Below are 14,698 nucleotides of genomic sequence, written 5' to 3'. Positions count from 1 at the left end.
GAGGCTGGAACTAAGAGACGAGGTGGTGGGATAAACAGTTTTCCTCCTCTCAGGGGGTCCGTGTGCTTGAGCTGATGAGTTTATGGAAGTGGATTTTGGTACACATAGCAGTGACTGATGTGCCACTTTGAGCTCAAATCGAGGTCAGATATTTTAGGAATAAAATAATCTGTGCCTGTAGCTGAGCAACTCTGATTTCAGACGTTTTTCTGGACTCTGTATCGACCCGTAGCAAGGCTGGCCAGTCCCACTCTATCCACCTACCCAAGGATAGATGTGCCGTGTTTACGTTACTGTCAGCTTGATAAATTGTTGCCCTTAAGTGGAATCTCTTTCTGGTGATATCATGAGCGCCCCCCCCACCCCACCCACCACCCACCACCCCACCCCCACCATTGGGTAATCAAGCAAGCAGAACCAGTTTTTGTAAACCATACAGCTGCAATCATTATTAGAGGAAGTTTTCTGATCTTTTGGAGTTTTTGGAGTACTTTTTTTTTTTTTACTGTTACTGAGTATGTAATTTCACTTTTGTTAAAAGTGCTTTAGATTTCCATAGTAATAGTGTCATTTTATTCACCGCTTTATAGTGTTAAAATATCCCTGCTGCCTGTTTTTATACATCATATTTTAGATAGGAGTATAAGACACAGGGATTATATCACACTCCGTTCCAATTTTGTCAAAACATGACTGATCTGTTCACATGCTTTTCTTTGTTGTTTTAATAAAGTCAAGGATCAACAGGTTTATCGTACACAGTTAGAACGGTCTCGGACAGGGCAATGCAAATTCTTACTTTGCATTTCTCTTTTCCGCTCAGCAGCAACAAAAGCTTTAAGCACTGAGAATAAAAGAGACTACGTTATTTCACATTTGCTGTCCTTACACACTATAAACATTCATTGTGCAGCAACTGATTTGTATCTTAAAAGCCTTCACGGGTCCAGGCCTTCATTTGTCGTTTACTTTGTAGACTGAGGCTTTTCGCTGTTCTTCAGGCAAGGGAGAAAGGGAAAAAAACAGCAACTTCCTTCATTAGTTTAAACATCCGGGTCTAAGTGAACGATATCAGTGATGCAAGAACACCTCAGTATTCAGTGTAAACCCATTACATTAGGAGTCTGACTTGTTTTACATAACATTAAGTAGCTCAGTAGACTCAGTAATATCTCGTCTCAACTTTCATGACATTACAAGACTTCCATCTGTCTGCTCTAGATAGATTGTCTTTTACTTTCTTTTTTTACTGAAGTATTTTTATTAATCATAGTAATATCGTAATAAAACTTCTCACGTGGCGTACTAGGGGGACCTCTGTTAGGATCTGCTCTGACGCATATAAGAATAAGGATTCCCCTGGACGCCAATCTGATACCTCATTACTGTTAATGCCATGTGCATTACAGGCCAAATATTTGGAATTGTCTTCAAGTATCTGTTTAGTATGCCGTTCTTAAAAAGAAAAACACCACAGGTTTATATATTTTGGGGTGCATTTACCGCAAGATCAGACTTTACTTTCGTAGACCATTTTCCTCACGTTACCCTTAGCTACACAGTAATATTACCAGGCTGGTGGTAAACAATTGTTACCAAAACAAAAGAAGGCATTCATGTTATGGTGGAAAGATTTGCAATTTGAGTGCAACAGTAAATTCAAAGAACCAAAAAAAAAAAAAAAAAATTGTTTGCATATTGTGTACAAATGCGGTCTGAAGCATTAGAGGTTACTTTGAAGAAAGCAAAGTATAAGCAAGCGAACCCCAGTTACTGGCTAAATGAGGTAAATATGTTCTGTTCTGATGAGCAGTTTGTCTGAAATTCATCTTGTTTCCAAATTAGATTCCTGTAGCACATTTATATGCACTATTATAACGCTACATTCAGTCAGTAGGCTTACAGTAGCAATGAGATTCACTGACTAATAATATTCAACACTCTACTGAATGTGTTTTTTTTGTTTGTTTTTTTGACGGCGACATATATTTTGTCTCAACCGTTTCTGATGTGCAACCCATTCTTTTTCTAAATGCTATCAGTCTTCAACAAACAAACAAAACTCAGGTCTTCCTCTTGCCTATGTTTTCACACAGCTAACGTTAGCATCTTCCCTGATTGGATATGCCACTTTGATATGTGGGCCCACCATAACATAACATAACATAACATAACATAACATAACATAACATAACATAACATAACATAACAGTGGCGTCTCTGGCATGATAAGTTAAGTTGAGCACAAAAACTCAACACCTATTAGCAGCAACTCATTTTTTCTGTGATGCGTACGACCTGACTTTGATTAGTTTTAAATTAAACAGTTAAATTAGTGTAAACCAACACACTAGAAAATCAATTTCATATAAGCTAAATGTAATTTGATTTTTATACATATTTATAAGTAAAGGCTCACTTAATGTTAATTTATTGAACAGAAAAGATTCACATTAATCCTTCAATGCAGGTCACATGACACATATAATATCTCTTCGACTTTAAATGTCATTGTGAAGAGATCAGGGAAAACTCTGATTTGTCAGCGCTACAAAACAATGTACATAGCCTATAATGCAATTTTTTAAGCAGTGCATGAAAATATACTGAGATTTTACAAATTAAATCACTTGCAAACTCTACAGCTGTACATCTAGCTTGAATTTAGCTACGTATTCTGACGCTAAGCGTTTAAAATGCCTCGATCCAGACCTAGAGACGACACTTTGTGAACTTTGTGGGTTCATTGTTTTGTTATAGTCAATAGTGTCTTTTTTTCTTCTTTTTTTTTTACAAGTCACAAAAGTTAACAAATATTTAGATTTTTAGAACCTAATGCCCACATGTCTTATTCACTTTTGTAAATTTAAGGTTGTTTATTGTTTGAGAGTTAGTCTGTTTACTACCATTTTCCTATTCATTTGTAGGAGATTATTTCTGAGCAACAAGCTTTAGGCTGATTCATTGACCAAAGGTCGTTGTCACAGCTGACTCCGTGACAACTAATCTGTGATGTGGTAACGGTCTGAAGCAAGCGATAGCCGTCAAACCCTTGTCTTTATCTTTATGAAACACCGTTCGCGCTCGCTCTCCTCCCACCGTGTTCAGGTACACAGCTGGGCTGACTCTCTACACGACCCTATTTGAATTCTCAGGCAAATCTATTTCTACGCTTCCCTTTTTTCTTTTTTTTTCTTCATCCTTGGTGGTTATATAATACATAAGCCGCACGAGGTGACATTACTCTAATTTCAATGCCAGGTGTTAGTCGGAGTTGTGGGAACGCAGCTTTCCTGCCCGAACACTTCTTCTAAGCGGAACCGAGGCCAGATCAGCTGCTCGTGTGCAGTTTGTCGTTCTGCCAACCCTCCGGCATGCCGGTGTGTGTGTGTGTGTGTGTGTGTGTGTGTGTGTGTGTGTGTAGCTGCTTCAGGCCTGGCGGGACGTGCCTGCATAGAGGCTCTTGGATCCCTGCCCTTTTGACTGGGTTGAGGCTGATCTAAAATGCTCAGCTCCGACCTTTTCTCCATGGTTTATATTCACCGGTCTGGCTTCCTCCCTCCTCTCTCTGCAGATCAGAGCTCGACTCCAGCTTATCGTCACCTCCCCCCACAACCACAGCCTCCCCTGCTCATGAGCAAGGCCACCCCGTGTCTACCACTGACATCGCAGTCTGTAAACAAATGGATGATATGCAACAGATGTCCCCGTTCGTCTCTATATCCACAGCTGCTCCCTGGAGTTTGGGTGGGCGAAAGCGCGCTGTTGTTAAAGGGAAAAAAAAAAAAAAAAAGAGTTGGTGGGATTTTAATGTCTTACAGCGAAGGATTTTTGACATTTCTTTTAGTTTCATTTTTTTTTCGCCACAGAAATAAGGCTTGTTGGGCCTACAGGTCTTCCAGTTGTGCCGCTACAACAAGTTAATGTATTGGATCACGTCGACGATAATAACCCTGTTCACATTAATCTTTTTTTTTTTTTTTTCTTAGCTGTGACCTACTTTTTGTGACGGTCTAATCTTTCTTTTCACAAAAGCGATTGTTTTCAGTCTGTGTCTGTTAGGAGAGCGCGTGCTGGGTCCCTTTTTTAGTCGCGTTCAGCTCCGGTCGCCGGCCTACAGGTCCAAAACAAGCGTGGCAAGTAAAGCGTTGCCTTCACTGTCGAACGTGCCAGAATATACAGAGTTAAAGTTTGTAAGATTGGAGGTGGTCTAAAGCACGAGAGTAGTTGAAGTAAGGCCACCCCAGACGGGTATTTAGAGGTTCTGAGGTTTCGTTTTGAACCACAACAATGCAAGCGCCACGCAGGGCGAGCTGCTGAAGAGAATCTGGCCGCGTTCTGAAAACGAGCTACAGAGGCCACCGCAAGTGTGGCTTCGAGATGCACTCGCAATGTAGTAACCAGTCCAGTCCCCCCCAACGTGTGTTATTTACACGTTATGTGTAAATGACGTTCAAATCAAAGCTAATAAATAGCACATACGGTTTGTAAATATGCTGTTTGTAAGGTACATAGAAATGTTTGTTGTCATTTTAAGTTTAAGGTTGTAAAAGATTTGTTTTTCTCCTCCTTGACTGAGCAAAGACGGACTTGACATTGTTAAAAGTGATCCTTTGAGCGCATGCACGTCGCATAAGTAACAGGGTGGTGCATTAAAGTTGTTTTTGAGAGCACGATTAGGTCCCGGTTCATCCAGAGTTTTAACGGGATCACATCGTAGCTTAGCTGGTTAATAAATTCCCAAAACAATGGTGATGGTGGCCCGAAAGCAAATGCGCGCACACACACACACACTCGATTCAGCTGGTCAGTACGGCTCCTGGCTGAAACTTGCTTGAAGACAAAGTGGTTTTTAAAAAGGTTGCGTTCTAGGTACTTTCTGAGCTGTCCATTGTTTTTAGGATTTCCCTTTCCCGTGCTTTTTTATCTGAGGCTTATATTTATCCTGAGACACTCGTGCAGTTTCGTCAGGGTTTTTAAAAAAAAAGATACCGCACATCCTGTCAAGAGCTGTGTATCTTGAAATCTGGAAAATAAGTTTTATTTACTTTTAATACTCTCCATGAATATCAATATAAACAGAGACATTGAACTTTAGCACCTCTAACAGACATGCATGTATAAAACCTCACCACTACCTAAACTATGGAAAAACATCTATGAATTGCAAACTAAAACACCTCATTATACACCATGAGAGTGAACTAAAAAAAATTAGTCTCTTTTCTGTCAGGTTTGGATGGTCTGAATTGCATGCAATAGGATATTGCATGTATGTTAATCAAACTGTGTGGTCTAAATGTTTCCTCAGACATTTGGTGAAATAACTAATTGAGATTCAGTGGAAAACGTGGCAGGCAGACAAAACCACAGGGAGCATCCAGACCCTCCCTACTTTAGATCCCTCGGCCTTTGAAAACTCGGGAAAGCTTTTATAACCGGATTCCTTTGATGCTGAAGCACATGCTTTGTCTACTGTGTTTATTTTGTAACGGTTGCTCAGACGAAGCCAACCAGCGAACCTGGCTGACGTTCGCAGCACGCACAGCCCCACAGGCCCAGGAGTACCGCTGCAGCCTGGGGACGGTGCTCACACGCAGTAGTCTGGAGGAAAACAACCCGGCCTCATTTCTGCATCCAAACACATTTCCTTATAAGTCTGATCTGACTTTTACTAAACTCAATAATCATCATCAAAACATTGTTTTCTTGTATGAATTTAAGGTGGATGTTTGTACTTTTGAGGCATTTCCTGAAATCTGTCAGATTCTTTTCCCCCTTCCGTATATTTTAAAGGGAAATTGGCTCATTTATTTGGTGCAGTTTCCTAAAAATCAATCAATAAATAATATATATATATATATATATATATATATATATATATATATATATATATATATATATATATATATATATATATATATATATATATATATATATATATTAGGGGGGCACTGTAATTTAATAACAATGTATATATCGATGTATATCGATGATAGAAAAAAAGGCTCAGTAAAAAGTTCAAATGAATAACAGTTTTACTACGCTTTGCATTCGAGCCTATTAGTATTACAGTCATTACATCCTGATGTAAATCCTCCCAACCAATCACAAACACAGATCCTGGAACCAAGCTCCGCCCCTTTCAAAAAGTTCAGAGAGCACATGTTCTTTTTAAAAAAAAAAAAAAAAAAAAAAGGTTGGTAAAAGGTTGATTGAATAAAGGGTTAATTCAGTGCTTGTGTGATCCTTATTTACAAATAGGTGCATAAAATGGTCGGGTCTATCTGTCTATCTATCTATCTATCTATCTATCTATCTATCTATCTATCTATCTATCTATCTATATATGAATTTGTTGTTTATTTGTTGATAACCATCGATCAATATGATTTAAATTTTATCGATTTTTTTTTTTTTTTTTTTTTTTTTTTTTTTTTTTTTTTTGTCTATATCGACCTGCATTATGTTTCTTGCATTCTGCTTACTAGTGAATTAAAAGCATGGTTTTTAACACTAAAACCTAACGCACACATATTTTCTCCTCCTTTTTAACAGAGCTGCGTTGAAGAAGCTGCTGAGGTGAAGAAGGCCGCCTGCTCCGCCTGTTCCTCAGACACCCAGCTGCCTTCCTCCTCTCTCCGATGTCAGCAGCAACCTGGACTCCCTCTGGATGACAGACGCACCATGTGTCACAACAGCAGACGTCTTAGCGCTGCGTCATAGACGGCCGTTCCCACTCTGAACCTCGCCCTCCGCTCTGAGGACTCTCCTACTCCCCGCCACTGACCACTGGCCGCGATGAAGAACGTGGAGGCATGGTCAGCAGAAGATGTTTCTGATTGGTTGATCAAGGAGGGGATGCCAGAGTACATGGATGTCCTCCGCCAGAGTCAGACGGACGGCCCCGCTCTGCTCAGGCTCACCCAGGCAGATTTTCAGGTGCCTCCCCTGTCGCGGGTGTCGCACGATAACGGACAGCAGCTGTTGGAGCGCATGGACATACTCCGGATGACGACCCACATCGAGGATCATAAAAACGGGCACGCCAACGGCCACGTGGGGGGGATGCCCAACGGAACGAGCAAGCTGCAGAGGAACGGCACGCTGGGGAGGAAGGACTTTGAGATGATCCGCATTCCCATGCCAACGATAGAACCCCCCCGCTGCCCGTTCCCCACGGAGTGGTGGAAGACGGGCATAGCGTTCACGTACGCGGTGATCTGCTTCGTCACCACCTCTGTCGTCATCTCGGTGGTCCACGAGAGGGTGCCCCCCAAAGAGCACACTCCGCCGCTGCCCGATAAGTTTTTCGACCTGTTCGACAGGCGCGAATGGGCTTTCTCCATCTGTGAGATTAACGGCATGCTGCTGGTGGGACTGTGGCTCATTCAGTGGATTCTTCTCAAGCACAGGTACAGGCCTTTGGGTCGCATTCAGGCGTTTTGTGCCTCTGGACGAGGCGTGCGGGCCAAAAACGCCAAAAAAAAAAAAAAAATATTATGCAAAAATATCCCAAACAAAAAAAAAAATTATGTGGCCTTGTTGCTTTTCTTTAAAACAGAAAAGCTGCAATTATTCATACTGCAGCAAATAAATACAACAGGTTTACTCTTATAGTTGTAACTCTTCTAATTGTAAATATCTTATCTAAGATCTTTATCTGTTGTTTTGATTGTCATGCAGAAACTTAGTTCTTAAACTCTCTGGAAAAGGGGAAAAGATTTGAGCAACACTTTATTCCTCACTACTTTATGTGATAAAGACAGGAATTATGTAAAAAGAAATGCTTTTACATTCATTTATATTTAGATTGTGTCATTTACCTCTGATCCATCACTCATTATTGATGATTTACATTTTTCTGGCACACTTGAAAATAGGCCATCTCGGGTACTTATTTGGTCTGTTGAGCCATTTAGGTCAGGCCTTCAAACTGAGTCTGTATTTTTATTTGTTTAGAGACAAAAGTTTGAACGGATCACAGACTTGGTGACAAGTCTTTAAACCCTATAGATCTTTAGATATGTTTAAAGGTTAGAGTTTATCTCTGTTGCTCTCGATGCAGAATAACATTTGAAAAAAAGCAGTGTCATAATCCTGAATTGGACGCCAAGGTTAGTGTTGTTTCCTTTGCAGAACCAACTTGATAAATGCTTTCTCAATGTTCGGGAGTTTATTCGATCTGTTGGACAAATCTATGAATTTTAGGCTGAAAAAATTTGAAAGTTTAGGTCTTTTCCCTGCTTAAGAGACAGAGCACTTTCAGGAAATATTTCCAAAAAGGCCAATTATTTTCTTTTCTTTTAACTTTTTTGTAAAGCGATCAAAGAGGAAAGGAGCTTGTTACTGACTCTGTTCCTACTCTTAACTTTGACCTGATTTTGATTGTTATTCTCTTCTCTTTTTTATTTTTGTTCCACAGATCAATTATAGGAAGGAGGTTCTTTTTCATTGTGGGAACGCTCTATCTGTACCGATGTATTACAATGTATATCACTACTCTTCCGGTTCCAGGGATGCACTTTAAATGCTCACCAAAGGTAAAAAAAAAAAAATCTACATCTTGTTTTGTTTTTGTCTCTGAGATTAAATGCAAATGTGCTGTATGGGTTTAGTAAGAAAAGGGAGAGAACTATCTTAGACACATTTAGGTGCTGAACACGTCCCTTTAAACACTTATTCTAAGGTCTGACCAGCTTTGGTTGCTCAGACCTTTGAGCTTTCGCTGCGTGTAGTTTAGATTACATAACGGTTCAGATGCTCTTAGCTGAAGGCCGGTATGTACAGGGTTTCTGGTTGTTTCACTGTTCCTTTTAAACATCTTGCACTGTTATTTACTTTTATTTGCATATGGCCTAGGGCTGGGCGATATGTCTTAAAAATAAAATCTCCAATTTTGTTTGACCAAATCCGATTAATCCACCCCTCCTCCTCCTTTTCATTTCATAAAAAGAAATGAAAGAAATGATTTTAAAACTTGCTTTTATATCAATCATTTGGTCTGGGAGTTGACCTGAATTCAATGTGAAACTAAACAAGCTGTGAAACATGCTTGTAAAACAAGATGGCGCTGTTGCCATGGTAAACCATGACAATATTTTACACGACAAACTCTTTGATGCTAGTGGTTTCACACAATGAGGTAAGAAGAGGCTTCACTTCCTTTGTGTAACTTCAAACTCATTTAAAAACGAGTAACTTTGAATGTCCTTGTATTAAGGTTAAATAAGTTTCCTCTTTACAATATTTTGACAATATATTTCCACATTTCCCCCCCTGCTATATAAATAAATAAATAAAATAAAAAATGTAGTTTTTTGTTGTTGTTAATTAAGACTGCACAGATTTGTTCTTCTAACCCTAACCCTAACCATGCCAAGAGGTTTTCTAAACAGAGATGTTTTCATTTAACCTGTAAAAAATGAAAGTAAACCTTTTAATACTTTAATTTCAACTGCTGCCATGTCCTCAGAGGTATTTTTATTTTTTGTGTCTGTTTGTATCTGTCGATCATCTTCTAATCTGTGACTTTGTCCGTTGCAGCTTCTCGGGGACTGGGAGGCACAGATGAGGAGGATAATGAAAATGATCGCCGGTGGGGGCCTCTCCATCACAGGCTCCCACACCATGTGTGGAGATTATCTTTATAGTGGCCACACCGTCATGTTGACGCTCACGTTCCTCTTCATCAAAGAGTGTAAGCTCCTTAGTGTCTATGCAGCAGTGGGGACTGGTTGAGCCTCTTGTCCTCCGTTTAATACCATAGAAGTAGCCATCATGGTATCTATATACAGGCTGGTGTAGGAATCCTGGCTCACAGTCCAGCAGACAGTCGCACTTGGTGCCTTTTTTGAATCCTCTTGCTCGTAGTTTAATGAAGTGTTTCTAAGATGTTTTCAGTCATGTTGTCGTGGTTTTAGTTTGTCTTTGCTTTGGTAACAGATTTCATCAGGAAGCGTAGATACAGGGAAATGGACAGGAAGTGTTGCGCTATCGACGCACTCTCCTTGCGAGATTGGTTTCGGTGTGTTGCGACTGAGCGTTTTATGTAACCACACTTCAAGCTGCCATGCTTTCTGTTCCACATGGTGTAAGGCGGTGTGGTTTGCCCCCGCCCTCACTTTTTTTTTCACTTTTACTGTGTCCGTGTTGAAAAAAAGCGGCAGCATTTAAAGCAACTTCTTGATATTTTCTACATAGTTATGGTCCACCTTCAGTTTTGGTGTTGAATGCTGTGGTTTGTTTTTTTTTTTAATCCAGTTTACTAAAACCAAAACACAATGCTTTTCTACCAAGTGTGTGTCTGTATATGTAAATGATGCAGATCTGACATCTAGTGGCTAAAAAGCAAATGGACTTGGAGTAATATCGCCATCCAGGCATCACATTATACCAGTTGAACTTTTTGGCACCATATACAAACTACCGTGTGCAGCCAGGTATCATGATGGGCAAACATCAAATGGCAGATTAAATATTGATTAATTAAGTAATAATAATAGTTATTATTCCACTGCTGAATAACTAGTTGTTCTTGTGTGGCGTAAAGACACTGAAGTTTAATCCGTGTCTCTTCCAGATTCCCCGCGGCGCTTCTGGTGGTACCACTGGTTCTGCCTGACGCTGAGCGCCACCGGCATCTTCTGCATCCTGCTGGCCCACGACCACTACACCGTGGACGTGGTGGTGGCGTACTTCATCACTACACGCCTCTTCTGGTGGTACCACACTATGGCCAACCAGCAGGTGAGCGCACGCCGCCCTCCCGATGAGTTTTAACGTGCCCGATGATCCTTCAGCAGGCCGCGATAAACCAAGCTGGACACTTTGCCCGCGGTTTAAAATTTTACCGCCGCCGATTTTCACAAAGCCGCCGTCCGTTTCCGATGTAGCAGCTTAGAATGAAACGATCAATGCAATTCTGACGACCACAAACTTGAATGTATTTATTTGTTTAGCTTTTATGTGGTAGAACGACACAAAGGTGTAAAGTGGAATGGAAAGGATACATAGATTTCAACATTTTGTTTAAAAAATGGGAGATAGTGGGTACATGCATTTCAAATTTAGCTCCTGCTTAAACTCTTATACGCCAAACACAATGTAGTGCAGGGCTTCCCAAAGTGGGGGTCCTGACCCCCCGGGTGGTCACTAGATGATCCAAATTTTTGGCTTAACGTCAGAGAGCTACTTGTTTTAATGTAGCAAATGTATGCCTTTAATCGTGGAAAATCGTTTTTTTTGTATCACCATTTTTGTTTCTTTTGTGGAAATGTATTCCTTTGCGGCCATTTATTGCATTTTCTTTAATCAACAATGGCTTTAACACATTTTTGTTTTGCTTTGGAAATTATGAGACTAAAGTCTCACAGTCTTTTGCCAAATCATTTCAAAGTCCCGATGCTATCAATAATTTGATACTGATTTGCTAAAAAGAGCATTTCCCTATCTGTGCAGCCGATACCAAAGTATAGCTTCACAAGATGCTCAACAGTCCTCGTTTTAACACAGGAAGACGACAGCGGTGTTTGAAGTTTTCATAAAATTACTACTTTATTGTCGCAATTTTATGACTTTATTCTCGAGATTTCAAAAAAGGATAAAAAACAAACCACCCCTACCCTGAACCTGCTAAAAGGGGGGTCGCCGGTCTCTGGGACTGTTATTTTGGGGGTTGCGGGCCGATAAGTTTCAGAACCCCTGATCTAGTGCAACAGAACTCCCCTTTTTGAAAATAAGAGTCCAACCTTTGTGTCGTTTTTATCCTGCTCGCCCTCTGGGAGATGAACATTAGCAAATGACGCATCTCCCAGAGGGCTGTTCTCAGCCAGACCCCTAATGGGTCACGATAAACAGCGGCACAAGAGATAAACGGTAAACTAACAGATAATTAGTCTCAAACAGATAAACAGTTGATATTGCATGACTCCATTGACAGTCTTCCTGTGTGTGTGTGTGTGTGTGTGTGTGTGTGTGTGTTTCAGTCGCTGAAGGAGACGTCCCAGAGCAACCTGTTGTCACGGGTCTGGTGGTACAGACTCTTCCGGTATTTCGAAGAGAACGTGAACGGCACAGTTCCCCGCAACTACCAGCTGCCCGTTTCGGTGCGGGCGTTGTCCTGGATGCGCGGCGTGAAATACAGCCGACTGGACAGCCAGTGACACCCGTCGCTGCCGCTGAAGCAGGCCAGGACTGTGACTTAAACAAGTGCTAATTTTTTTTTTTTAATCATTGGAAGACGGCCCTGTTCGCTGTAGCGCTGTCCGTTTCGCCCTTACTGGCAGGAGTCTCCCGGTCTAAATGGGTAGCACTGTGACCGTCTACACGTTTTTTTTTTTTGTTTTTTTTTGGTTTCTTTTTCTTTCTGTTGTCCTTTTCGCATTTCTGCAAGTTTTTTGTAAGCACACTAATTTATTTTTTCTTCAACTTGATGGGTCAATAACGTTTCTGCTGGGGTAGCAGATCTATCATTTCAAAGATTTTCAAAGACTTTATCAGCACAAAAGCGTCAATAATTTCATTTCTTCTAGCTCTCTAGTGCGCTCAGCGTCATACAGATGCTCATATGCGAACCAAAATACCATAAGCATTGTTTTCTTTTCTTTTTTATATACACACACACATATATAAATATATATATATATATATAAATATCAGCTTACTTTTGGTAAACCCTCCTTGCTGAAAAGGAATCAAAGGTGCAGAAGATATTTTTTCTAAATAATGGAAACTTTATTTTTCGAAAGCAACACAATCTCCAGCTAAAGATTTTTAGATTTTTATCTTTTTCAAGATGGATCGCGGAGAGCGTAAGAGCTTCATGTGGTGTAACATTTAACCCAGTGCCTTCCTTAGCCTGATTGTCAAACGGTTTAAGTACAACACGCGTTGTTGTCCTGCAACGCCCCCCCCCCTCCCCTCCTCCCCTCCCGTTGCGGTAACAGCCACAACACTGCAACACCGTCAGTCCTGTTCTAATGAATGTATAAAAAAAAAAGAAAAATTAAAAAGAGACTACGCTTAGCCTTACCAGAAGATTGGTCTTCCCAAATGTAAGTGCAGTGAGTTCAATTTCCTGTTTATAAGCTAGCGCTTTACCACATCCGTTTCAATAGGAAAAAATAAATGACTGTTAATCGTGTTTTAGGTTTAGAACATTTCTTTTTGTTTGTTGGTTTTTACAGCCTGTAACCAGCTTGGGTCTTGTTCAAAGCCGGATAACTGATGCTAATTTTACTTTCTCAAGACAAAGTTATCTGAAAATCCCCCGCTTCCTAATTGGCCAGCCGATAAGAGATATCTGCGGTGTGCAGAGATAAGAGTTGTTCCTCTGGATCCGGACGCGTCCTGTGCATCCGTGCGGCTGAACGCCTCCTTCGTTCTCCAGACGGAGGCTCGCTTTGAAAGTCGAAATCAGGTCGTTGACGCGCAAAAGCTCAACCTTTTTTTTTTTTTTTTTAAAGTGACACAGAAAAATGAAGCTTTGAAGTTTTTCAATATATCCGTGGTAATTATGAAGTTAATGTCTGTCATTTTTTTGGGTTTGTAAGCTGCTCTCCTGCAGCTTGAGGACAAGTGCATCAACAATCTTCTGGAGCTTGTTTGTGGGGAACAATCGTAAATTGCTGCTACACAGAACAGATGATTTATTTAGTCAGAATGTCCAATGTGTGTGTTTTTTTTTCTTTTCTTTTTTCTTTCTGCTTTCATGAATGTGCCCAGGCGTCCATATCCATCCCGATGTTTATTTTTCTTTATGTAACAGACTGAACCATGACGAGTAATACACTTTTGTGTGTAGGGGAAGACTTAACTTGTTCTGCAGGACTTTAATATTGAATTGTATTAAGTGGCTTTGATGACGAAGATGTGCACTAATCTTTAGATGAGGCAAATGTCAAACGAGTAATATGAATAATAATTTGTATAGGTTCTTGGTGGAGGAATCAAGGTTGTTGTTGTTGTTTTTTTTAAAGCAGAGCCAGCAGGAGTTTCACATTGCAGTAAAGTTACAGGCATTTCATTTTTATTGAGAAGATTTTCTCAGCTTTTAAAAAGAGAACCAGCAGCCACCCCCAACCCCACCTTATGGCCATATTTTTTGATTTCAGATGCCATTCGATCCGATCGGTTCTCTAATGTAGTCTGAATGTTTGGACTGAGATGAAGGTTATGTTTAATTTGCCAATTAATTATTTTTTTTTCCAACGTTTTTGTCTCCAAGAAATCAAAGTTAGTTGTTTGCATTTCTCCCTATAACATTTCTCACCCACTTTCTGTCATTTTTTTTATTTTATTTTTGTGTGTGTAAGCCAGATGTTTGTAAGATATGCTAAATGATGTACTTGGAATGTTTTTGAATAAAACATTTTACTATAAAGTGTTTTATTATCAATTTAAGGTCAACGTTTCTTGGACATTTTTTGTGTGGCTATTTTTGTATGAGATTTAATTTTTTTTCATTTATTTTTTTGAACAATCTGAGAAAATAATGTAGTAGTGCAACATAAATTGAAACAGTATAAAACTGAAAAAAAGTAAAGGTTACATTAAATAATTGTTTCGGGGGGAGGGGGGTAGTACATGCTTATAAATGTGCAACTTTTCTAGTTTTATGTCATTGACATTAAATATGACTTCATTCAGAAATATGAAAATAAGAAATACTGAAACATTCAAGGTGACCCAGCACATT

General features: G+C 40.0%; 1 protein-coding gene across 1 annotated transcript in view; it reads left to right on the top strand.

Annotated features, from left to right (window-relative positions):
- zgc:91976 (SAM_SGMS1 and PAP2_like domain-containing protein) overlaps nucleotides 1-14,404 on the top strand; it is a 28,070-nt gene extending 13,666 nt beyond the window's left edge. Inside the window, exons 2-6 of the mRNA XM_012882721.3 lie at nucleotides 6,559-7,415; nucleotides 8,426-8,543; nucleotides 9,547-9,700; nucleotides 10,583-10,749; nucleotides 11,988-14,404. Of these exons, the coding sequence (XP_012738175.2) occupies nucleotides 6,802-7,415; nucleotides 8,426-8,543; nucleotides 9,547-9,700; nucleotides 10,583-10,749; nucleotides 11,988-12,164 (1,230 nt within the window). The 5' untranslated portion in view covers nucleotides 6,559-6,801 and the 3' untranslated portion in view covers nucleotides 12,165-14,404. The remainder of the gene's footprint in view (nucleotides 1-6,558; nucleotides 7,416-8,425; nucleotides 8,544-9,546; nucleotides 9,701-10,582; nucleotides 10,750-11,987) is intronic.
- The last annotated feature ends 294 nt before the right edge of the window (nucleotides 14,405-14,698 follow it).

The sequence above is a fragment of the Fundulus heteroclitus genome, chromosome 22 (genome assembly GCF_011125445.2).
Source record: "Fundulus heteroclitus isolate FHET01 chromosome 22, MU-UCD_Fhet_4.1, whole genome shotgun sequence".
NCBI classification, from domain to species: Eukaryota; Metazoa; Chordata; class Actinopteri; order Cyprinodontiformes; family Fundulidae; genus Fundulus; species Fundulus heteroclitus.
Note: the sequence above shows the minus strand (reverse complement) of the source record. Positions and strands in the feature narration are given on the sequence as shown.